The sequence below is a fragment of the Anticarsia gemmatalis genome, chromosome 27, assembly GCF_050436995.1.
Source record: "Anticarsia gemmatalis isolate Benzon Research Colony breed Stoneville strain chromosome 27, ilAntGemm2 primary, whole genome shotgun sequence".
NCBI lineage: Eukaryota > Metazoa > Arthropoda > Insecta > Lepidoptera > Erebidae > Anticarsia > Anticarsia gemmatalis.
Genome location: NC_134771.1, coordinates 883,437 through 911,180, shown reverse-complemented (window position 1 = coordinate 911,180; position 27,744 = coordinate 883,437). Strand labels below are relative to the sequence as shown.

At 36.3% G+C, this 27,744-nt stretch overlaps 1 protein-coding gene across 2 annotated transcripts in view; it reads right to left on the bottom strand.

The window, feature by feature from the left end:
- Positions 1 to 27,666, bottom strand: part of LOC142984624 (uncharacterized) — a 33,090-nt gene extending 5,424 nt beyond the window's left edge. The window contains exons 1-2 of one of the 2 annotated variants that reach the window (XM_076132371.1): positions 27,525 to 27,666; positions 12,697 to 12,857 (exon numbers count right to left, since the gene is read on the bottom strand). In XM_076132371.1, coding sequence (XP_075988486.1) covers positions 12,697 to 12,846 — 150 coding nt within the window. In that variant the 5' untranslated portion in view covers positions 12,847 to 12,857; positions 27,525 to 27,666. Of the gene's footprint in view, positions 1 to 12,696; positions 12,858 to 13,794; positions 14,081 to 27,524 lie in introns of those variants that run through there. The other variant, XM_076132370.1, reaches the window with a different exon arrangement.
- Positions 27,667 to 27,744: the final 78 nt, after the last annotated feature.

Genomic DNA, 27,744 nt, shown 5'->3' with positions numbered 1-27,744 from the left:
AAAAGTGATCGAGTGCCGACCAGTGTGTGCAATAACTAACTGAAGAATCATCATCAGGCTAACCTTTCTTCCAACTATGTTGGAGTCGGCTTCCAGTCTCACCGGATGCAGCTAAATACCAGTGTTTTACATGGAGCGACTGTCTATCGGACCTCCACAACACAGTTACCTGGGTTATAAGTTATAACACGATACCCTTCAGTAAGACTGGTTGTCAGACTTTCAAGCTTCTGACTACTGTTAACGACTGTCAAAAACCTTCGAAAATGACAGGCGGGACCCACAATTGAACGTGTCTTCCGAGCACGGAGGAACTCGATATGTATAAGATGGTCAGTGGTCACCCATCCACAGAATAACCTCGGCAAGCGTAGCTCAACCTCAGAGATCGATCTGCGCGGCTGTTGTTAACTAACCACGAGCTCCTTTTTTTATTGTATACTCTATACAATAAATAAGTGTAATTTAACAAGCAGAAGAAAGTACTACATATTTAGTAACAAGTAATTTTTACCGACACAAAGTAATTTGAGGCGCTAGATTATTTCTAGACAGTTCTAGGTCAAATAAAATTGAGAGATCAAATTGTATGAACAAAAAATTTATACTAATATTATAAAGTTGAAGAGTTTGTTTATTTGAAAGCTAATCTCAGCAACTACTGGTCCGATTCGAAAAATTATTTCAGTGTTAGAGAGCATATTTATCGAGGAAGGCTATAGGCTATATATCATTACGCTACGACCAACAGGAGGAGAGTACCAGTAAGAAATGTTACTAAATAATAAAAAAATATTATATGTGTAGATAATTTGTAGATAATTTGAATTTGAATATGACACTTCGCTTCTGAGTGTTTTGAGTCAACAGTGTTTCTCAATTGCTCCTCAAAATTTAATGTAAATACGTGTTAAAAGTGATTGATACCAGTGCTGTTATATATCCCCGTGTGGCTGGTGAAAAAATCTAAACAGTGGTGCCTTTAGAATTTCAGAATTTCAAAAACTGAGTGAGTAACAAGCAAAAAACTTTCAAATATACTAATTAACGGCTAGTTGTCCCTGACCTAGGGCAACCCGCAGCTCGCTCGCTTCTACGCACACATAGACAGTTTCGCATGTACACGCACACTGCACCTGCACCGACTGCTTGCTTCTACCCGAGGAAGTGCCTTTATTAGTGTGCAATATCTGCTTCAATACTGACCAAAACTTTATTACCGCGCTCAAGCTATTAACCTATTACATTATGGCTACTAAAAATACCCAGCGCAGAAAACCTACCCAACAACAAGAACTCGACCAAGCGGATGAAACTACTTTACCAAACATCACTAGTACAGCGCTGAGAAAAATAATACGCCAGGAAATTGACCGCGCATTACAAGATTCAATACAAAAACTTGTCAAGGAACAATTCAATCACATCAATGAATCGATTGCTAATTTCCAGCAATCTTTAAACTTCTTTAACTCGCAGTATGAGGTGATTAAGATTAACCTTGATTCGAAAACTACCACCATAGATAAACTAGAGAAGGATAACATAGTGCTCCAGAATGAAATCAAGGATATTACTAAGCGCCTAAATCTGATGGAGCAGCACGCTCGTTCGAATAATATTGAACTGCATTGTGTACCAGAACATAAAAATGAAAACCTTGTAAGTTCCGTCCTTCATCTGAGTAATATAATCGGCTGCAAAATTGGTGACACGGATATACAATATTGCTCAAGGATCGCTAAAATCAACAAGCAAAATAGCAGACCTAGATCGGTTTTGGTCAAATTCAACAGTCCTCGACAGCGCGACACTTTCTTGGCCGCGTCGATGAATTACAACAGAAAGAACCCTAAGAGTAAGTTAAATTCGAGTCATCTAGGCATCAGCGGCGATAACCCGTCACCGATATATGTAGCCGAATACCTGTCGGCGGAAAACAAGGCACTTCATGCAGCAGCACGGGTCCGCGCCAAAGAACGCGGCTACAAGTTCGTGTGGGTCCGCAATGGGCGGATATTCATGAAAAAAGATGAATTATCTGAGGGTCATGTCATTAACGATATGGAAAAACTCAAATCATTGACCTAATTCTCTATGTATATTGATAATTATTTTTATTCACTATTATTATTGCGTGTTATATTGTACTTAAAAAACTCAAATTTAATTTAAAATGCTATTATCAGAATACCAGAGGACTACGAACTAGTCTCTCACATGTGCGACAGCAGATTTACAATTCTGACTACGATGTATATGTCCTTACAGAAACCTGGTTTTCTAGTGATGTTTTAGACCAAGAACTTTTTACCACTAATTACACGGTATACAGGAGGGATCGTGAAACATCTATCCTTAATAATCATAAAAGTACGGGCGGCGGTGTACTGATAGCAGTGTCAAATAAACTAATCTCTCGTAGGGTGCCTGAATGGGAGAGTAACTGTGAAGATCTTTGGGTCACGTTGCAATTACAATCTATTGAGACGAGTGAGATCAAACTCTGCGGGGTCTATTTACCTCCTCCAATAACCACTGAAGTGATAGAACATTTTACAGAAAATTGTAACTTAGTAATGTATAATAATCCTAATAGCTCAACTCTAATTATTGGTGACTTTAACTTAAGCTGCATTGACTGGACACAATCAAATGCCACCGAACCCTGTACTGTTGTTTCTAGTTCTAATTCCAATCACATTAAAGACATTTTCTTAGATTTCATTGCTCTGAACAACCTGTACCAATATAACGGCGTCAAAAATTTTCAACATAAAACTTTAGACTTGATACTCTCTGACATAGAGGAAATAAAAGTAAACAATTGTCCAAATCCCATCAGACAGATAGATAAATACCATCCAGCAATTGAAATTTCTTCAGAGTTATCAATGACAGTTAAGGGTAGAATCAAGCCGATAATGAGATTTAATTACTTCAAAGCCGACTATGAAAAGATCATCAAATCCTTAGAGGATGTGAACTGGAGTGCTCAATTTGATTCTATCACTGACATCGACTCCCTAGTGGACATATTTTATAGTAAAATAAAGGAAGTAATAAAAATGTATGTACCGGAAACACTTAAATTTGCCGGTAAATATCCTCCTTGGTATAGTAAACAACTCACCAAACTGTTAAAAACTAAACTCAAGCTGCACAATAAAATCAAAAAATTGAATAATCCTTTAGATGTTATCGAATTTCAGTACGTCAGGAAAGAGTGTGGTACGCTTATAAAGCAATGTTACAATCAATACATAGGCAATATTGAAAACGCAATTGCAAAACACCCAAAGCTTTTCTGGTCTCACATAAAAAATCTGAGAAAGTGCAGTTCGTCTTACCCTTCACAAATGATTCTAGGGGACCAAAAATGCAGTAACCCCAAAGACATATCAAACTTGTTTGCTGACCAGTTTTCTTCAGTTTTCGAGCCAGATATTAATACATCGTCGTGTCCTGCACCACCCATCACCCATTCCGAACTTCCATTCTTTACAATATCACCCGAAATTGTTGAAAAAAAACTCTCAGGGCTCGATGTTTCGAAAGGTGCTGGTCCCGACAGTATACCCCCTACTTTCTGGTCACGTTGCGCAAAAACACTTTCTCCTCCACTGTCACATATTTTTAACACATCTCTCAAATCGGGCGTATTCCCCAATGAGTGGAAGAGAGCGAGGATAGTCCCAATCCATAAAAGTGGTAAACGTGAGCTAGTTTCAAATTATCGTCCGATATCTATTCTATCTACGCCGTCCAAAGTATTCGAATCTCTTATATACGCTGAAATCTATGCCCACGTTAAGAACTCTCTATCAGTTAATCAACATGGTTTTATGGTAAAAAGATCAACAAACACCAATCTTATTACTTACATAAGTGATCTATCAGCTGCTGTTGATCAGGGTCTACAGGTTGATGCTATATATACTGACTTTACCAGGGCTTTCGATAAAGTGAGTCACAGTATACTTCTACAAAAACTGCAGTCCCTTGGCATTACAGGCTCAACTTTGAATTGGTGTAAATCATATCTAACCGAAAGACCAGCTTCGGTAGTCATGGATGGTGAAGAATCACGGACATTTTTTGCATCGTCTGGGGTACCACAAGGCTCGAACTTGGGTCCTTTATTTTTTAATATATTTATAAACGATATAACTGATATATTTACTAATTCCACTCCGTATCTTTTTGCGGACGACTTAAAATTAATCCGTATAATAAGACAGGAAGCTGATGTGCAGTTACTTCAATCAGATATTGATAAACTTAACCAGTGGTGTAATCTCAATAAGATGGACTTAAACTGCACTAAATGTGTTCACATAAAATTCACGCGGAAACATAATATAACACAGTCCACTTACAACATACAAGGGATTTTACTGCGGGAGCAAAATGTAATAAGGGATTTAGGGGTCTATTTGGACAGCAAATTATCTTTTATTCCGCATATAGACAACACACTTGCAGCGTCTCATAGAGCTCTAGGATTTGTCATTCGCTCTTCAAGAGAATTTAGGAAACCATCCACCACGTTCCTCCTCTATAACTGCTTGGTTAGAGCAAAACTAGAGTACTGTAGCAGTTCTTGGAATCCCAGCTATCAAGTGCATGTTGCTCGAATAGAAAGAACGCAAAAAAGACTGGTTCGACATGTGACATTTCGAGCAGGTATTTTGAGGGGCTTAAAATCCTACAGTGACAGACTTCACCACTTCAAGATGATGTCTCTCGAATCTCGGCGCACTCTCATTGATATGATATTTTTGTACAAACTACTCAATAATTGTTTTGTTTTGTTTTGTTTTTTTAAAAGACAACTCCCGCACTAAGAATTGCTCTTGTGTCGCGGGGACTTTTACAAACATACAAACAACGGACACAAAGCACAACCAGACCCGAAACAATTATTTGTGGATCGCACAAATAATTGTCCCGTGTGGGAATCGAACCCACGACCTCCCGTTGCAGTGGTATCGGCGTGGCGACCTAAACCACTGCGCCACAGAGGCAGTCATTGACTGTCCACTGCAATTACATTGACTGTCCAGCTCTTCTTAGGAAAATATTCATTAATGTGCCACACAGAGTTCCTCGATATCCCTGCGCGCTACTAAGAGCGCCGCGACACAGAACAAATCTGGGTAGACACTCGCCTATTGCTCGATTAATCAACCAATATAATACCATATCGGAGTTCTGTCAGGACGTAGACGTCTTTGGTAACACTCTGCCAAAGTTCAAGAGTAACATTATCAATTATTTACAGAGCATTCATAATGTTTAATACCTCGATTTTTTTTTGTTTAACTTCACACACTACTCAATTTAATGTTGTTATTATTCTGTATAGTCTATTTATCTTGTTTAATATTTTGTAATTCTATTCAATGTAAACACTGTATCTACTAATATAATTTTAATTTGCAATTAATTATATAATTTGAATGCTGTGATCTCCTGTAATTGAGAAAGCACTTAACTTTTATCTCACATTGCATGTAATTCTGTTTTTGTAAAGTGTATTTCTTGTTGGTGATCCATAATAAATAAATAAATAAATAAATTTGACGGCTTCCGTGGCGCAGTGGTTAAAAGGTGGTCGCCACGCCACTACCCGTGCGTCGAGAGATCGTGGGTTCGATTCCCACACGGAACAAACGTTTGATCCACTTATAGTTAAATATTGTAAAGCACAATAGCATTTTTCCCGATCCGGAAATCAAACCCGAATCCTCGTCAGCACTGGTAAACACCGCAACACCTCACTATCTATTACGCTTTGAAGAACAAACTACTGAATCAATTTTCATACAATTTAGCATGTACATATATAGTTAAAACCCCGGGGGAGGTCAAACTTACTTTCTTTTACAAAGACATCATGCAAATCATTCAACGCGGGAATCGAACCGCCCACCCGCTGCCACTAAGACCACACCTGCTATTTCTAATTACTTTATACACACAACGACCATACTTCAATCTATTGTCAAATAGTCTATTGTAAAAATCAATTTCGTTCGACTAACAAAAAACTACTGGTCGTTTTTTTTGTTGAGCATTTTTGAATGAGATTGTATTGCTAAACTAGCTTATGAATACGGTTTCGCTTGCGTTGTTTTTTAAATAGTAGATTTAAGAGCAAAGCTACTCACCCTCTTATTCATAAACACACTATAAGCCTATTTTAGTTGAAAAGCTGCTAAAATATGTTTTCTCTTTTTCATTTCGCTAAGGAGTGAAAGAAACAAAACACTTTATAAGCCTTTCGTAACTTCATATATTTTTATGAATAAGAGGGTTACTCTTTAAAAAGTATGGGTTATAATGCTAATTTTTTTTGGGGTTCCGTAGGCAAAGGGTAAAATGGAACCCTATTACTAAGTCTCCGCTGTCTGTCTGTCCGTCTGTTATCAGGGTGTATCTTATAAACCGTAATAGCTAGGAAGTAGACACACAAATTATGTATTTCCGTTGCCGCTATAACAACAAATTAAAAAAATAAAGTATTACAGGGGGTCATACAATAAACGTGTTTTTTCGTATTTTTTTGGTATGGAGCCCTACTAGCGAGAGTTCGAGTTGAACTTGGCCGGATTTTCAACTATGTTTAGCTCGTTTGAAGTAAAAAATCACTGTTGAAAGAAGATGTAGTGACGAGGATTGAGAAAGGGTTTCTCAGATGGTTTGGTTATATAGAGAGAATGTAGATTGACGAATAAAAACTTACTGTACGGACCAAATTGGATTGTATCAAATGGCATTTTTCGGTTCCTGCCTATCGCAATAAGAAGTAGGCATCATTTTATGTATGTAATCTTTATCAATTATATTAGTACTCGTAACCGACAGTCCTGTATGACAAGATGTATGGAGGTGAATGAGGCAAGGAAAGTATTTAACAATCGTACCAAGAGAGGCATTCTATATAAGTATGTATTTAGAAGTATATAAGTATGTTTATCAGTTGTCTGGTTACAGTACAAGCTCTGCTTAGTTTGGAATCAGATGACCGTGTGTGAGTTGTCCTAAAATATTTATTTATTATTTATTTATTCTTCTCTGCTTATTCCTACGAGAAGAAAGTATAATTTTATGTATGTAATTTTGATAAATCGAGCATGCCAAGGCTACTAAGTTATCGGATACATACCCAGGTGAAGTCATGCCGGGTCGCTAGTTTAATAATAGTAATTCTAAAATACGAAATGTGTTACATCAATTTACGACAGTAAACTAACATAAGTTAAGTTTTAATACATCATAAAGTAAGTGTAAGGTTTGTTTGTAAGCCGTTTTACTTCAATCATCTTTGTACCGTTTTAATAAGAGAAACTTCGTAACATAGCCTTTATTTTAATTTAGTAAATACGGGTTACGTGGCATTGTTTTAATTAATGTGGTTTGACTTATTTAATTGTAGGCTAAACTACTCATAAAGAAATTAGATCCTTTGTGCTTTTGAGTAATTGAAATCACGACAAAAATTAATTAATTATAATCAAATATTAAGTTTTAAAGTGGAATGAAATTCATTAGCCTAGCCTTTCTTCCAACGATGTTGGAGTCGGCTTCCAGTATTACTGGATGCAGCTGAATACCAGTATTTTATATAAAGCGATTGTTATCGGAAATATCATTTCATTTAGGCGTAGAAAATCAAATTCCCAAAATGACAGAAGAAATAGTGTTATAACCGATTTTCACTCTGATTAAAAAAATCCTTTGTTTTTCCATAAAACAGTATCAGTACCTATTTTTATCTTTTCCAAAAAAATAATTACACTTTCTACAGCCTGACTAACTAACTAATAGTAAAAGTGAAAATATTTTTTCACGACAAAAAAATCGCGAAATAAAACAGACTTGCGACAAAAAGTCGTCACGATTAATCAGTGATAAACTGGCCTAGTATGTTGGGAAAAAAATTGTCGGAAACTTTATAAAAATAGTAAAAATAAAAGTCGTTTGCTCGTGAGGTCCGTAGTTATTTATAGATGTAAAAAAGATGGGATTTTTTTGGTTTGTTTCGGCTTCCAAACGGCTTTCCGGACGTTGCCGGCTTAGGGATCAGTGAAGAATGGAATTGACCTTAAAGGTGCCTATTTCTACATGATTTTATCTATAAAAGGTTTACGGTAGATTAAATAAAAATGAAGCGGGTGAAGTAGATACTGGTTGGCAAAAATGTATTTGAATGCGATATTTTTCTTTTTATGGTGATTAAATATGGTCATAGGTTTTCAAGCTATTTGAAGACCTTTGACTTGGCTTAACGACAGTAGTTTTGATTGCTTTAAAAAGTGCCTTTTGAACTACGGAGATGTGAAGATATTAAGACAATAATCTCGCCTACGGGGTTTTGTCTGGCCGTATCGTAGAGCACTCCGTAAAAGCCGTTTTTCTGATAAATAAACTGCCCCAAAAATGAATAAGGCTTTGGGTCATAATCTTAAATACTTTACCTTTATGATAATAAAAATTAATTTTACCCATTAATGTCCCACTGCTGGGGTCTCCTCCCGTGATGAGCTAGGGGTTAGGCCTTGAGTCCACCACGCTAGCCAATTGCGGGTTGGGGACTTTGTACAACTTCAAGAACTGTTCTAAAGGACTCTCAGGCATGCAAGGTTTTAACATTTGTCGTCCCAAAATCTATTTAAATTTCCAAAAGCAAACCAATTCATTGTCCCCCAAATAAAAAATCCAAAAATTTTACTTAAAAGTAAGACAAAATTGTTACCACCCAATAAAATAACTTAACCGTCACATTTCAATGAGAAAGCAGGCTTATTCACCCAGTCACGTGACTGTATCTAATGTACATTTGAAACACTTGTCACTTGGACATTGTAAACAAATGCACCGGAGCAGACTTGAGACTGAGACACGCGACAAAAAAGTCGCAAGCTGGATTAAGTCAATATGCCGATTGGATAGCCTTCGTTTTCACGAGGTTTAATGTTCGATTCCCGATACGGGCCAAGTGTTCTTGCTTTTTTTTGGTAGACGAGAGTTTGGTAATCTCACATCTTATTACATTGGAGCCTATAAGCGTAGCCTTTCGTCTAACTATGTATGTTGGAGTCGGCTTACAGGCTCACCGGATGCAGCTGAATGATGATGACTAGTATATTACATGGAGCGACTGTCTATCTGACCTCCACAACATAGTTACCTGGCTTATAACATGATACCCCTCGGTAAGACTGGTTGTCAGACTTTCAAACTTCTGACTACTGGTAACGACTGTCAAAAACTTCGAAAATTACAGCCGGGACAATTCAACGTGCCTTCCGAAACACAGAGGAACTCGATGTGCATATAATGGTTACCCATTCACAGAACAACCTCGGCAAGCGTAGCTTTATCTCAGAGATCGATCCGTGCGGCTGATGTCGTTTAGCCTCGAACTCCTCATATTACATACGCCCAATCGATTAAAATTATATGGTGTACGAATAAATATATTATGCTTAGCCTATGCTTCTATCTACACTTTAGAGAAAAAAAAATCTTTAACTAGGCATAAATTGTACAAAAAATTCCGGTTTTTTTTACAAAGTTTCGCTCAGTAGTTTTGTTTATCGATTCTTAAAATAAGTCTTGTACAAGGGCCGTGTTTTACTTATTTTGTTTCTAAATATATCTACCAGTTCATCACGCACCCAACGCTGTGAAATTCCAGTTTCATTGTTTTTCTATACTGTTTTTATTTTGGTTAAATTTTCCATGGTTAGAGTAACTTTCGCTGCGTTTATGTATATGACGGTACAACTTGGTTCCTAACCCCCGGTTTCTGAGGTACATTTAGCGGTAGTTTATCTATTCAATGTGAAAATATCCGTGCCTCGGAGAGCACGTAAAGCCGTCGGTCCTGCGCCTGACCTCTCACTGGTCGTGTCGGTTATCCGTCCCACCAAACTATGAGAGTGATGGAATAGAGAGTGTACCCGTGTATTGTGCACACACTTGGACACTATAAACAAAGTCCTGCACAGATGGCCAGTTTCAATGAAACTGACCGCCGTAGCCGTATATCGGCTAGGAGGACATTATCTATTCAATAGCGTTACAACTCATATAAAAAAACGCTATTGAATAGATAAACTACTGCTAAATGTACACAGAAACCGGGGGTAAGACGATTTTTGGTATAGAACCATTTGATTGACATAGCGAATTGCACCGAAGTTTCTTGACTGCCTCCGTGGCGCAGTGGTTTAGGTCGCGACGCCGCTACCATTGCGCCGGGAGGTCGTGGGTTCGATTCTCACACGGAACAATTATTTGCGATCCACAAATAATTGTTTCGGGTCTGGTTGTACTTTGGGACCGTTGTTTCTTTATCGATTCTTAAAATAAGTGTTATACAAGGGCCGTGTTGTTTTACTTACCCACGATTTCTGAGGTACATTTAGCGGTAGTTTATCTATTCAATAGCGTTTTTTATGTGAGTTTAAACGCTATTGAATAGATAAACTATCTTTAAATGTACCTCAGAAACCGGGGGTTATTTTGTTTCTAAATATAGATACCAGCCATCACGCACCCAACGCTGTGAAATTACAGTTTCATTGTTTTTCTATACTGTTTTTATTTTGGTTTAATTTGTCACGGTTAGAGTAACTTTCCCCGTGTAAGTATTTGATAGTAACTTACAAGTTTCTGTTTGTTGTATTATGGCTTAAAGGACGATTTTTGATATAGGACTATTTGATAGACATAGCCAACTGCACCAAAGTTTGTTGAATACCGTTCGTCAATCGACCATACCCTAGGTGAAATCTTTGCCTAGTACGATATTATTAACTGCAGGGAGAGTTTGTGACGGAACGGAACTTCGTTGTCACGTCTCCGTCAACCACATTTATTCCTTCAAAGCCCAGTGAGTCAGTAATCTGGTTCGATCGGTAAGGGTACACAACTTATAGGAAATATTTTACGTGCCCTCCAAAGCACGAAGATCTGTGGCCTCGACCACCATTGAAAATGATGATCTAGGATTTATTTTTAGCTAGAATTGGGCCCTAAATTTGCAGTTTTATAACACTAATAATGCGCTTTACTTAGGCACTTACTTTAAATAATGCCTAGATGAAAATGTGCCGATGTTTTTGCTTCAATTCTATACCTACTTTAAGTTTTGTGTACTTTTTGTAAATGTGTAAAAAATACAGTGTTTTCACTCTTCTGTTAGCCTCCTAGGGAGATAAAGTAGTGTTAGAAAGTTTTACTAAACTGTGAAAAAGATAAAAAGTAGTTGTTTGGACTTACTTAAGTTATTTTGTTAAACACGCGTAGCTTAGACTAAAATATAGGTTACCTAAGTTTTGAATTTGAAGGTAAAAGAGATAAATTCAATATTTTAATTGAAAAAAAATATGCTAGACGGGGAAACGAACTCAATACCTTATTCAGTAGTCGCACACTACCTCTGGGGCGACAAAAGATGTCAAAAGCAGTAGTGTTTTTTTTTAAATTCAACCCTTTATAGTCCCAATGCGGGCACGAGTCTTATAAGAAAGAAAAATTGGGCCTTAAGTTGACTACTTTAGCCAAAAACGGGTCGGAAACTGTATCCTTTCAAGAATTGTATTAAATGTCAGGCTTGCAAGGTTTCATCACGATGTTTTCCTTCACCGTTATAACAAGTGATCATTATCTAACACACATCACTTGGAAATATCATTGTGTAATGAGCTAAATTAACTAACTAATTCTTCTTCTTTTCTTATCGTATGGTTAGTGGTCAACCTAGTGACAAAGTTGTTCAAGCCACCCGAAGGCCTTTTGCTTAACGACTGTTATCTTTATAGACAAAAACTGGGACTGATTTTTTATGTGCTTCCCGAAGCACGAAGACGCCTAGTTCAACTACCACTATGCGGTCACCCATCTATGGAATGACCGCGTCAAGGTTTGCTTAACTCACGGATGGTTTACTAATTAACTTACTGAACTATCGTATGATATTTTAAAAGGCAAATCGCGTGATAATAAATTGTGCCATTAAATTCAAAGCTGCGTCTATCTAAGTACTTATTACGCTACTCGGTCACTCGGCCAAACAATTGTTAGTTTTTTATAACTAACGTTAAATCTGCATCAAAAACAGTTTAGCAGTTTTTTGTGTTGAAAAATGCGTTCGGTGTTTGTACATTTTTGGTTTAACTTGCAAGTAAATGTAATCCTACAATTATATTTTCTTTTAAACACAACTCCCGCACTAAGAATTGATCTTGTGTCGTGGGGACTTTTACAAACATACAAACAACGGACACAAAGTACAACCGAAACAACTATTTGTGGATAGCACTAATAATCGGGGAAATTTGTGGGAATCAAACCCATGAATTTCGGATGCAATGGTAGCGAGGTGAAATAAACCATTGCGCCACGGAGGCAGTCATATCCTACTAAATTATAGATGCGAAAGTTTGTGAGAATGTATGTTATGTATGTATAGATGTTTGTTACTCTTTCACGCAAATACTACAGAACCGATTACAATGAAATTTAGTATATAGGTAGCTGAAGACCCAGGATAACACATACGCTACTTATCCCGGAGTTTCCGAGGGATAGGGATTGACACATGAAGGGTTTTCACGCGGACGAAGTCACAGGCGGCTTTTAGTGACTATAAAATTTGAATAAAAGTATAAAACTGCATACCTTAGCAGAGCTGACAGCGATTTTGAACACCAGTAGCGCCAGACCGATGGCTACTCCTTTGGCTGCCATGATGCTGGTCAGAAGCATCCAGGTGGAAGTCGCTCCCACGTGGAAGATGAGAGGAATGAGGGCCATTGACATCTTCTTCATACTCTTGCCGTCTGTAGAAGAAAAATACATGTACATTATGAAAAAAAAAATACGAAATCAGCCTAGACTTTCTTCAAACTATGTTGGAGTCGGCTTCCAGCCTCACCGGATGCAGCTGAATACCAGTATTTTACATGGAGCGACTGTCTATCTGACCTCCACGACCCATTCTTCTTCTTCTTATCGTATGATTAGTGATCAACCTAGTGTCAAAGTTGTTCAAGAAGCTCGAAGGCATATGACCTGGCTTACAACCCAGTTACATAGGTTACATGATACTCTTCAGTAACACTGGTTGTCAGACTTTCAAGCTTCTGACTACTGTTAACGACTGTTAATAATTATAATCTTATGAAAATGACAGCCGGGACCCACAATATAACGTGCCGTAAGTGGCCGTAACACTATATAACGTACGTCACCCATCCACGGGACATCGGCAAGTGTAGTTTAATTTCAGAGATCGATCCGCGCTATTGTTTTTTAAGCCACTAGCTATAATTTCATTACAATAGCTCGAAGTTTGGTAACGTGTAAATCACTTTGTGTGCGTTGTCATGGGTTCAATTCTCGTATAAAATAGGTCTGGTTGTACTAATATATGTTCCAGTTCTGTATATTTATCGCCATACAAGTTAAGAAAAATCTATTGACAGATTTTCTGATGCCAATAAATCGTATGTCGGTAGGAACATAATAAAATTATAGTAAAATTTTGTAATATAACGTACATATAGGTACAAATAAAAATATATTTAATTATTTTTTTTACTAAAGTCTTAAAATACCTTTAATAAAAAATAATGAGTAAAAATATTTATCTTAAGTTTATAATGCTTAAAAGGAACTCGGTTTTCCCGAATATTTTTATATTCTAAGAAAGAAATTACATCTCACTGAACTAGGAAATTCCCGCTTTTAATCCTTAAATAAAAATTAATTACATACCTCTCCCAGTTGCTCCAAATTTTGGCTTCAAAACATCGTATTTGATCATCCTACCAATTTCACTATTACCTAAATGTCTATCATTAAAATCTTCCAGCCATTTGGCAACAAAATTAGTATATTCACTCAATTTATTTTGAAATTTCTCCTCTAAAACTGTGATTAAATTATCTTCAGCCATATTTGAATTGAAATTTGAAATTAAGAATAACAAAAATAAATATTTCGATATCGCCTCCATTTTGGGGTTTTTGAATTTAGAATGCGCGCGTTCGCTCGCGTTACGAAAATGCGACTGGCCAGTACGTTCCGTTTGAAAGCTTAATGCGAAAAATTCAACCAGTTTTGGTAGACCCCTTCTTTAATATAATTATATAGAAAAGAGGGGTCTTAGTGAAAATGGTCCTACTATATGAATAAAAGTTCCAAATTATTTTGACCTACGTATTTATAATTTTGCGAGTGTTTGATGGGTCTAAGTAAAATAGTTATTACAAATAGATCTCTTAATTTCTTTTTTTAACTGAGTTTTTGCTGAAAACTTCCAGATTAAATTAAGCTCGGTTTTAATTTATTTTTATTGATAAAAGAGATCTTGTTACAGTGGAGGTTTAATATTACAATTTTCTAAGTCAAATAACTATTTAAAAAAAATTATTTATTTTTTCGCTCATCGTTTATACAAGTAGGTACCTATGTATATCTAGATAATGTTGGTTCTTTACATTTTTCTGTCCCACTGCTGGGCAAGGGTTTCCTCCTGAATTTGAGTAAGGGGTTAGGCTGAGTCCACCACACTGGCCGAATGCAAGTTGGGGACTTTGCATGCCCTTAAAAATGTATTAAACTAGTTTTAGGTGTGCATTTTCAAGAGTAACAGTTCTTTTAATCATATTTTTAAGGATACTCCTAATAATAAATATAGTGCCTACATAATGAAAGTGACATTAAAGCAAATTACATATAAAAAAAAAACATATTTTCACTTCTAAATTTGTCAATTCTCCTCTGCCCAGCCTCTCTAATAAAAGCAAGCGTAATACAAGACCACACACAGCAATTAATTATAACACATAATAAATGTAATTACATTTTAGCGAACAAGGCATTATGCTGCATATCGTTGCCCATCTAACAATTAAAAACATACTGATTTACACTATGGTTTCACTTTTTAATTAGCTTGGTGATTTTTGGCGCCATTTTTTTAAGTATGGTATAATTTATTATGGGAAAAGGAATATTTATTGTAGAAATTGTCTTAATTTAAGATCATTTATTTTGATTCCCTATCATTCCTGAGTTGATTTTATATATATTTTCTGTAGTAACGTTATTTTTTTCTTTCTTTTCAAAGTAGTCGTTTTGGCGACTGCAGATTAAAAAGTCTCGGGTTCCAATCTCCAATTTTGTTTTATATTTATATTCACAGTATCCCAGTAAGATATGGTAACATGCCCGGTATATGACAATAAGCTGTGTAAATGGCGAAATATATATGGGTGTATTTCATACATTTCTGTCTACACCTCCGGATATGGCATGCGTGATGTTATGATTACCTACATTCATAAATAAAGTTATATAATAATTTGATCAATGTGAAAATGTGTTTGTTTCTTTTACTCTCAAACGACTGAGCCTCAATTGTAGAGTTCTTAAGCTTGCCTTTATTGTAAAACTTTTGTAAAAAACCTACCTAAGTATCTATGGCTTTTAAATCTATTGAGAAAAGTAAACAGAATTTTATTCTTTGTAAACGAAAATGTCGTTAATTTTGCACAATGGGCAATTTTGCACAATACCATTGTGCAAAATTGTATAGAAAAACGTACTAAAATAGTTTGAAATAATCTATTTTATTTAAATGATGTGTGTATGTATGATTTACTGGTTAACGCATATTTAGAGATCCTTAAATAGTGTTAAAAATCACGTCGTAAAGTTAACCCATTACCGTCCCACTGCAGGGCAAAGGACTCGTCCCAAAATGGGTAAGACTATGAAAAAACAGTCTAGCCTTTCTTCCAACTATGTTGGAGTCGGCTTCCAGTCTCACCGGATGCAGCTGAATACCAGTATTTTATATGTAGCGACTGTCTATTGGACCTCAACAACCCAGCGTTATAACACGATACCCTTCGGTAAGACTGGTTGTCAGACTTTCAAATGTCTTACTACTGGTAGCAACTGTTAAAGAAACCTCGACTATACATATAATAAAAAATCCTGCTTCCATTTTTCCAGGGACTAAAGAACGCCACTTGGTACGATCTATACGAACTTCCCTTGCCTCATTCACATCTATACATCTTGTCATACGGGACCCGCCGTTACGAGCACTTATATAAAAAATATACATACATTCATACATAAAAAATATCACACCTTTTTTGACATAAGGGTAGGCAGAGACCAAAGAAAGCCACTTGGAACAATCCTTACAAACTTCCCTTGCCTCATTCACTTCCAAAAAAAAATTATACAGAACCATAAACAAAATTCTCACACAATTTCTATTTTTAAATCAGACCATAGAGTCGAGAAAATGTCAGCCTTTGTGCCTAATACATTTGCGTAAAAAATATAATGCATGATGGACAAAAAGTCTATTACTTCCCATAGATACTTTTAATGGCGGCGAGTGCGTGACGACATAAAAAAGATTTTTATAACTACCATTGAAATGTTGAAAAATGTGTCTGTGTGATTGAAATTAGCGTTAAATAATTTAAATAGAAGGTTTATTTGAATAATTAAACACTAATTTTAAATTCATAGGTAAAAAGACAGGTGCGACCCGTAACCGGCGGTCCTGTATGACAATATGTACATATGTATGTGAATGAGGCAAGGACAGTTTGTAAGGATCGTACCAAGTGGCGTTCTTTGGTCTCTGCTTGTCTTTGGTTTCCTGTGACTCAGGATTATAGCCTAGTATAGGCTCCCTAACCTTATATAATTACTAGCTGACCCGCGCAACTTCGCTTGCGTCACATAAGAGAGAATGGGTCAGAATTTTCCATGTTTTTGTAACACTTTTTACTGTTACTGCTCCTATTGGTCGTAGCGTGATGATATAAAATATGCTTTTTTTTTCACGAAAAACATTCTCAAAATTATTTATATCTCTTAGTATAACGAATTCGCGCTAAGGCATATCCGCCATTAAAACAGTTGCCATGACAACGGAATTTTGTTAATTCAATGTTTAAATTTTCGCGTCTTCGTTGATATTTCTGAATTTTCCCGGGAAATGCGTCATTTTCCCGTGGTAAAAAGTAGCCTATGTTCTTTCTCGGGTATCAAAATATCTCCATACCAAATTTCATGCAAATTGGTTCAGTAGTTTAGACGTGGTTGAGTAGCAGACAGACAGACAGACAGAGTTACTTTCGCATTTATAATATTAAGTATAAGTACTAGCTGACCCGCGCAACTTCGCTTGCGTCACATAAGAGAGAATGGGTCAGAATTTTCCATGTTTTTGTAACACTTTTTACTGTTACTCTGCTCCTATTGGTCGTAGCGTGATGATATAAAATATGCTTTTTTTTCACGAAAAATATTCTCAAAATTATTTATATCTCATAAAATAACGAAGTCGCGCTAAGACATATCCGTCATTAAAACCGTTGCCATGACAACGGAATTTTGTTAATTCAATGTCATTATAATTTTGATTATTCGCGACTTCGTACGACACCTTTTTCGAATTTTCCCGGGAAATGCGTCATTTTCCCGGGGTAAAAAGTAGCCTATGTCCTTTCTCGGGTATCAAAATATCTCCATACCAAATTTAATGCAAATTGGTTCAGTAGTTTAGGCGTGATTGAGTAGCAGACAGACAGACAGACAGACAGACAGACAGACAGACAGACAGACAGAGAGACAGACAGACAGAGTTACTTTCGCATTTATAATATTAGTATGGATGGATGTACTATGAAATTAAATTATAAGACTTAAGTTAAGCATTGTACTCCTTGTGTTAATTTTGAACAAATTGAATTTGAATTTGCTTACCACTATATGAAAAAAACGTGATTTTATGTATGTACAATAGTTCATCCCCTATTTAAGTTTATATTTGAGACTTCAGTTGCATTTATTTGATCCCGAGTCTTCAACTGTCACCAAGTCAAAATTCATCAAAATCGGTTTAGCTGTTTATGGATCATTCACATCCATACATATTATCATACAAGTCTGGATATATAAATAGTTAAACAAAACCGGACCTAGGGCAACAAGATACGTCTTGCGAAAGTAGACTGTTAGAAAAAGAATATAACAATTAAATACGAAAGCATTTATAGAGTTCCGTACTCAAAGGTTCCCATTCATTTTATGGTTATAGACTCTCCTGAAACGCATTCTGCTGTATTGGGCAAGGAAGTCTTTTCTGAGCTTTTCTGTTAAGAATTTCATGGAAGGTGAGGTCCCTGCCTCGGAGAGCACGTTAAGCCGTCGGTCCTGCGCCTGACCTCTCACTGGTCGTGTCGGTTTTCCGTCCTACCGAGATCGAACCTTGCACACAAGGCTCTCTACTAAGTTGTTGGACTATAGTAAGAATAGTAAGATGGAAGTAAGAATAGTTTTTTTTACATGTGTTTTGAGTTATATTTAGTTCGAGACGCCTACAGTCAAACCATAAAATGGTTTTGTAAAAACATGTGTCAATGTAGGTACCAAAATATTAATATTATATAAATAATCATAATAATGGTACGGAACCAATCTTACGCGAATCCTACTCACACTCTGTCAGTTTTTCGTATTAACCGTGACATACTTGCGATAAAGAAATTAGAAAAAATACAAAAGTATGCGTAGATTTCATTCTTTTTTTACAAAGAGTAACAGTGAATTGTAACAAGATCCTATCGTAATGAGATTATAAATTCACGCTTGTTATAGCCTAAGGTGTAGGCAGAGCTAACGTAAACTTTATACCACTTACCCCCGGTTTCTGAGTACATTTAACGGTAGTTTATCTATTCAATAGTTTTTATATGAATTTTAACGGTATTGAACAGATAAACTACCGCTAAATGTACCTCAGAAACCGGGGTTTATTATATTAGTCTCAACTGTCTCTGTAGCGCGGTCGGTAGAGTATGCGACTGCCGTGCAAGAAAGAGGTCTCTGGTTCGAATCCCCTGTAGGACCAAAAAGTCTTTCCTGAGTTTTCTTTTAAGAATTTCATAGAAATTGCCCGGAGATAGGGAGTTGAGGTCGTAGACCTCCGTTCTTCGTAGAGCACGGAAAGCCGTCGGTCCTGCGCCTGACATTTCACTGGTCGTGTCAGTTTAGCCGTCCCACTGGACTATGAATAAAAGAATAGAGAGTGTACCTATGTATTGTGCACACACTTGGACACTATAAACAAAGTACTGCACCGTTAGCAGGTTTTAATGAAACTGGCCGCCATAGCCGAATACCAGCCAGGAGGACATCATTGTTGTTTCGTATATAAAACGTAACGCGCCCGGTATATGGCAAAAGACTCACCCCCTATTATATGGGACTAATATTGTTAACGGCGAAACGTGGGTGTATTTTCACAGACCTCTTCCTATACTTTGGGGCGTTGCGGGCACGATAGTATGCATGTATGTATGGATTGTCCATACCAGCATTCTCCTTTTTCTATTATAAAATTATAATTACATTTCAAAATCGTCTCGTCCCCGTCCCTACACGTATAAAAGTAACAAATTCTTCAACAAAAATGGTCTTTTGCAGTGAAATGCTGTGGTTTTAACCTTTAAACAGTCAATCTATTGTGTGACAGTCGTTTAAGATGAAATAATTTACTTTTCAACCATTATTAGAGGCTCGCACGCTAATAGCCTAGCCGGCTGTTTTGTTAAGAAATATTATGTATTTAAAATTGAGATCTGGGTTAGTTATAGAAAGATGAAGTGTATGTCTGTTTGTTCATAGTTAACTGAAAAACATAGAAATATGATTTTTGTAATGACTCGAAATACACTAACTAAATTATTAATTGAATGATTTTTAATATTTGAAATTGTTCTTTACGACTTTACGAAGTGATGTGTGTAAAACTAAGTTAGAATTTAAGACAATTTTCAAAATTTCATCGAGTTATATTTAAACAACTCACGGATGATTTTCTAAGCATGATGGTTTACTTAAAATTTTCTTATTTGGGAAAGAAATTCTAGAGAACTTTCTGGAAACTCCTAGAAGGACAGGAACGAATTAAATATTAGGTCGGGGAGAAAGTCTTTTCGCATTATAGTACGAGTATGTATGAACTTGTAATAAAATCTTTTCTCTACACAATAAAGCTCGATATTTGGGTACCTCACGAGCTCACTGAAAGAAACCTAATGAACCGTGTACTTATTTGTGATTCTTGAAGCCAAAGAGATTTACTTGCAAGTACCTAATGCGAAAAGACTTTTTCACCGACCTAATATGTAATTTAACTCGTTTAAATTACAATATGACGTGCGAAATAAAAACTTTGTTATGATTTCAAAAGATATAATTAAATATTCATCATCATAAATAATTAACTACTGTTGCGTGTTTGTACTTATTTAAAGATTGAAAGTAACTTATAACTAAGTAGATATTATACTCAAATATAATTGGTATTGTTATTATGATTTGCTAAGTAACAGCATCCGCGCGGATCGACCTCTCAGGTTAAGTTACACTTGCCGAGGTTGGTCAGTGGATGGATGACCATATTATATTTATTTAATATTTTAAATTTCTTATACAAATAAGTAAGTATATAGGCAGTCTACCTTGGGGTGATGCAGAGATTATATACATACCGAGTTTCTCCATGTTTCGGAAGCTATGTTAAATGGCGCGGCTGTCATTTTTAAAGATCTTTGACAGTCGCTAACAGTAGTCAGAAGCTTGAAAGTCTGACAACCAGTCTTACCGAAGAGTATCGTGTTATAACCCAGGTTACTGGGTTGTGAAGGTCCGATATGACATCTACAAACTAAAAAAAAAAAACGTTAGGAATAACCCATACAACATTGAGAAACTTAACATAGATCAAAATTACCTCCCAAAAAATATTTTTAGCCAAAAAACATCAAATTTATGGACTATTAAATCATTTTTAGCAATTTTTGTGATAAAATACTTAAAATTTTAGCACGAAATCTTGTTTATTTCACTAGAATTGTGATATAAATTATACTTAATGTAAAATTCATTGTAATTATCATTTGTTAAACAGTAATTAAGAATTTAATTGGCGTAAAGATAACTTACAGATTTATATCAAAAGATTAGACATTTATTTGGGTGTTTTTTGAAAAGTAAAAGTTTAATCTCCATAGTAACACAAGTACATTTGGTCACTGGTTCGATTCTCGTATTGTGCCAAGAGGTTTTTGCATGTTACTGTTAATTCATATAAGTATGTATTTAGAAGTATATAAGTATGTTTATCAGTTATTTGGTTACCACAGTACAAGCTCTGCTTAGTTTGGAATCAAATAACCGTGTGTGAGTTGTCCAATTATATTTATTTATTAATTATATTTATATGTTACATAGAGACTTTGGGAAATGTCGTAGTCAAAAACGTAGGTCGTTTTCCAAGAATACAGGCTATCTCGCTACTAAATTTTATCGAAAACGGTTTAGCCGTTGAAAGGCGAGAGCGTTATCAGTTACCCAACTAAATTAGTAACTGGTAACCAACTAAATTACTACTAGATTAGTAAATTAGTACTAGCGACCAAGCTCCATCCTTGGTAGTCAAGGCGTGATGCTATATAGCCTCTCTCGATAAATTAATGAGCTATTCAACACAAAATTACATTTTCAATTCGAACCAGTAGTTCTTGAGATAACTACATTCAAACAAACAGACTCTACAGCTCTATATAATTACCCTCTTTATATTCATAAAAATATATGAAGTTATGAAAGGCTTATAAAGAGTTTTGTTTCTTTCACTCCTTAGCGAAATGAAAAAGAGAAAACATATTATAGTAGTTTTTTAACTAAAATAGGTTTATAGTGTGTTTATGAATAAGAGGGTTAGTATAGATTTAATATTACTAAAGTATTAAATTAAATACTTCGAGACATGTAGTACTAACACCGTTACTTTCACTACGCCTGAATATCAAGTGTCACTTAGATTTTTTATTAAATTAAAATGTACAAGATATAATTACAAGAATTACTAATTTTTTTTTTTTTTTTTTTTTTTTTTTTTTTTCTTCAAAACAAAATTTTATTATATTTTATACAGTACAAAACTTATATAACTAAATATTTACATTAAATTATTAAAATTAAAACTATATATACACATTAACGAAAAAAAAACAAATATAAAAAAAAAATAAGAAAATAAAAGAAAGGAAGCGCGCTACGCGTCGTAGTACTCCTCCACATCGCTGTCTATCGGGAACGTTCCCAGAATGCTGGCAGCATTGCCACGCCATACAGGCAATGCTTAACCTTTGTCCCAAGAAAATGCCAGCATTCTGGTCACGGGAACTGTCGACGAGGCGTTTGGCGATGTCTTTGTAAAGTAAGTGGGCGCTCGGGCCCCATGGTCCCAGCGTCTCGACCCCAAACGGCTCAAACACATACTCACCAACAAGACTTCTGTATTTGCGCCGCTTGAGGTCTTCGGCAGCCGCAGCAGCAGCTCCAGAAGCACCGGCCGTCCTTGGAAGATGAGACGGCGCAAGGGTGTCGACGCAAGTTGCATCCCACACCAAAGGCCGTCCCATCCTCCAAGGCATCAACGACATACCGTCCGGCCTCTTCCCGTCATCGCGCGCCAGCCCATTGGGTTCTAAGATGGCTGGCATACTAATTAGTTAGCCGACAGACATTTTTTAGGAACTACTATTGAAAATAATTTGTTAATTTATTGTGCTGTCGCTCGTGGCTTAGTTAACAACAGCCGCGCGGCTCGATCTCCGAGGTTAAGCTACGCTTGCCGAGGTAATTTTATGGATGGGTGACCATATTATACATACCGAGCTCTTCTGTGTTTCGGAAGGCATATAAAATTGTGGGTCCCGGTTGTCATTTTCAAAGATCTTTGACAGTCGTTAACTGTAATATTATTATATTATAATCTCAATAGTCAGGTAACAGAATTTTTCACAAATTATGTATTTCCCCTGCAGCTATAACCACAAGTACTAAAGATTTAAAAATATATACTTATATTAAGGGAGATTCCCGTACAATAAATAAATTACTCTCGTATTTTTTTGGTCTGGAACCCTTCGTGCGCGAGTCTGACTCGCACTTGGCCGGTATTTTATTATTATTTATATAGAATCTTCCTCTACACCAACGATAATATATGTAGTAGATAAGTATGTAATGTCCAAATTCCTTAACTCACTGATCATTTACCGACCGGTGAGCGGTGGCTTTGAGTTCAACAAAACTATTGTACCTAGTATTTTTTGTTAAAATTAGTCTCCTACCGCGACTCAGTTGGATACTAATGTACAAATGTTTCAGCGGTTTATAACACAATGAAATAAAGAGCAAAGTTCAGACGTTTTTGATGAAAACTGAAAGTATCAAACGTTTTTGTAACATTAAGACCACAAGAATTTAATGTAGGTGTGTCTGCATTAAACTTGTTTCAACGGTGAAGGAAAACATCGTGATGCAACCTTGCATGCCTGAGAGTTCTTTAAGGTATACAAAGCTCCCGCACTTGGCCAGCGTGGTGGAATCAAGGCTTAACCCCTTCCTCATTACGGGAGGAGACCCTGGCCCAGCGGTGGGACAGTAATCTTCATTTCATATATTCTTTTCATATAATGTTCTGATATTATATAGTAAAAATATGTATATACTAACACACCGTCTTTATAGTTATATCCGAAGGCTTAGGCAGAGGTGTAGGAAATACAACCATTTTTAGTCATTAACAATGTTAGTCCCATGTAATATGGGGACGAGCCTATTGCTATATACAGGGCACGTTACCAAACTAAAAAATATCCTGCCTCTGGTGGGAGGCCATAAAAATGAAGCCTATTCAATTAAAAACCAAAAAAGTTTCAAATTACTTTATCAAAGGCTCAAAACAGGCCTGTTTTTTGCCTCTCTTACTGACAAAAGTTTGAAATAAGTCAGTAATACGATCAGCAGTCATTTTCTACAGTACCTAAGTCATAACGATACGTGTGTTATTATTTACTAGCTGACCCGCGCAACTTCGCTTGCGTCACATAAGAGAATCATAATTATCCCCGTTTTTGTAACATTTTTCTCTAGTACTCTGCTCTTATTGGTCGTAGCGTGATGATATATAGCCTATAGCCTTCCTCGATAAATGGGCTATCTAACAGTGAAATAATTTTTCAAATCGGACCAGTAGTTCCTGAGATTAGCGCGTTCAAACAAACAAACAAACAAACAAACTCTTCAGCTTTATAATATGTATAGATTAGTTATCTGTAGCGAGGGGCGTGGTTCTATAATGTGCTGAATTATATATTGACAAAGGTTGCAGTCTGATTGAAGATAAATAAATATCATTGAACAACTCATACGGTCATTTGATTCCAAACTAAGTAGAGCTTGTACTATGGTAACCAAATAACTGATAAACATACTTATATACTTTTAAATGCATACTTAGATACATTCATTTTAATACATATGATAATGTAGTATTTGACTGCATCTAAGGCGCGGTCGGTGTATGCGACTGCTGCGCGAGAGGTCTCGGGTTCAAATCCCTAGCCGGGGCAAAAAGTAATTTCTAAGTTTTTTTGGCAACAATTTCTCAGAGATTACCCGGAGTTAGGTAATTATAATCACAAACTTCCGTGCCTTGGAGAGCACGTAAAGCCTTCGGACCTGCGCCTGACAAAAATATTTAGGAACCATTTTCTTTTCCGACATAGGATTCGAACCCGAGACCACTGCGTGGTAGACTCATAATTAAACTAATGATAACAAACACAGCTTACCCCCAGTTTCTGAGTTACATTTAGCGGTAGTTTATCCATTCAATAGCGTAGATACTCATATAAAAAAACGCTATTGAATAGATAAACTACCGCTAAATGTACCTCAGAAACCGGGGGTTAGCCCATCTTTCGCTCATCTTACACTCACACCACACCCATTCTAATACTCTCATCAAACCACGAAACTTTCACTTGAAATAAGATCTGAAGTGAACAAAAAAAGTCCAAAATATTTTGGAAATTAAGCGTCGGTTTGACTAGACAGAAAAAATGACCTAGATCTTGTAATAAGACGAGTTTTTGGTATGTACTATCTAGTAATAATATGTAGAAAGTGTTAGTTTGTTTGTACGGGTTTCAACTCTGAAAGAAGTGAACTGCTTTTGAAAATGACGAGGCGCTCGTGGCCAGTTGCGCTCACCGGTCGGTAAACGATCTGTGGGTTAAGCAACCCTTGGCGCGGTCAATCCATAGATGGGTGACCGCACAGTGGTATTTCAACTGGGCGTCTCCGTGCTTCGGAGGGCACGTTAAAAGTCGGTCCCGGTTGCTATCTACTACGATAACAGTCGTTAAGCCATGTCAAAGGCCTTCGGGCGGCTAGAACAACTTTGACACTAGGTTGACTACTAACCATACGACAAGAAGAAGAAAATTATGTAAGTGTTGAACCAAGGGGTATAAATTGGTACACACCAGTGTTCGCAGGTTCCCGAGGCAACAAGTTAAATGTGTGTATTAAAAATAATTATCACTTGTTTCAAGTATTTAGTTAAAAAGCATTGGAGATGGATAAGATTTAAGATGTATGTATGTGAATGAAGCAAGGGAAGGTTGTAAGGATCGTACCAAGTGGCGTTTTCTGGTCTCTGCCTACCCCTATGAGTAAAAGGCGTGATTTTTTGTATGTAAATGTATATGTATGAAAATCACGAAATTTTGCTATGCAAGTGAAGTCACGAATACATTCATATAGTATTGGTAATATAAGATGCTAGATCGAGAGGCCTTCGCAAAAAGTGTGTAGAAAAAATACGCAGATTTTTTGCGATACAAACCAATTGATTTGTTTTGTTAAATAATAGGTTTTATGTATAAAATGAGAGTGAATTTGTATTTAATTCTCACTTACTTATTTACTATTTTATTATTAAGCATGTCCTCTCAAAATGAGACTAGACTCCAATTTTCTTATATCAATCAGCCTAGCCTTTCTTCCAACTATGTTGGAGTCGGCTTCCAGTCTCACCGGATGCAGCTGAATACCAGTATGTTACATAGAGCGACTGTCTATCTGACCTCCACAACACAGTTACTTGAGTTATAACACGATGATTCCCCTTGGTAAGGCTGGTTGTCAGACTTTCAAGCTTCTCACTAATGTTAACGACTGTCAAAGATCTTTGAAAACAACAGCCGGGACCCACAATTTAACGTGCCTTCCGAAACACGAAGGAACTCGGTATGAATAATATGGTCGCTTGTACTATGCTAACCAAATAACTGATAAACATACTTATATACTTCTAAATACATACTTATATAGATACATAACAACCAGGCTCAGAACAGATACTCGTGCACATCACACAAATATTAGTCCTGGGTGGGACTGGAACCCACCACACGCGGCGCTACGGTTATTGCGGCGAGGTGACCACGTTAACCGTTGCGCCAAGTTAGTGGCATCAGTAATCACTATATAACAGCAAAACTATGATTACATGTTGTAAAGCCTAGGTATTTGAAGTCTAATGTCTTAATCTAGACTTGTTAGCATATAATTTTATCACTTTCACTGAACAGTCAAAATCTACGCAATTATTGTTTGCAATTGAACGGCTGAGTACCGATATCCGCTTTTAGTTGATACTTAAGTCCCGCATCAAAGACGTACATTGTACAATCATTTGTTCTGAGCCTGGATGTCAATCTATCTATAAGTATGTATTTAGAAGTATATAAGTATGTTTATCAGTTATTTGGTTAACATAGTACAAGCTCTGCTTAGTTTGGAATCAAATGTGAGTTGTCCAATGATATTTATTTATTTTGGAAAGGTAAAGTGGCGTTCTTTGATAGACCTTTTCTCATAGGCGTAGGCCTCTGTCTATGAAGAAAAGGAGTGAAAGTATATACGTAAGGTAACAACACAAGTGCAGCCGCGGAAACAACCTAGTCAATTAATAATTTCACTAAAACGTTGTATGTTATTTATAAATTAAATCAATATTTGCGAAACTCTTAATATCATGCGTTAAGTAGATACTTATCTCGATAAGTATGTATTTATTTTATTAACACTAGTTAAAAGTGAGATTTGCTAAAAGGTTCGAAAGTGATTGTGTTGTCAACTCAGTGATGTAGTTTCGTTTCCTTGTTGAAACATTTTCGCATACTTTTTACATACATACATAATATCACGCCTGTGATACCCAAATTTGCAATCAGAGGTGTATAAAATAGTCTAGTTTTCGACTATTAACGATTTTAGTCTCATGTATTAGGCATTGGCAGATAAAGACAGCGCGAGGCACGCAGCCAATGAGAACAACAAATTCTTTAAAAGTCTACTGATATTTGGGATGTACATAAAACCTTTACAAACAGGATTTTTGTGATTTAATGCGTGCAAATTTAGAAATAGCACTAATACTATTAGGGAGGTAGCCTATTGCCATAGACCACGTGACTAAACTCCAGGCTACGAATGAGAAATATTCCGATGTCAATAAAAAAAGACCATTATAGTACCTTATCTGACCCGGGAATCTAGCCCCAGACTTCATAATCAACCGTCGAATACACCACCGACCGTGGCACAGGACACACTCACACACCTTATAATAACACTTTCTTATTATTAATCAATTAATTTCTTTAATAACTGCTAATAAGAGTGCAGTATAGTTTCAGAATCAATTTGTAGGTATACTAAAATCATTTTTGACAATTAACCGTCGCTAATATAAAA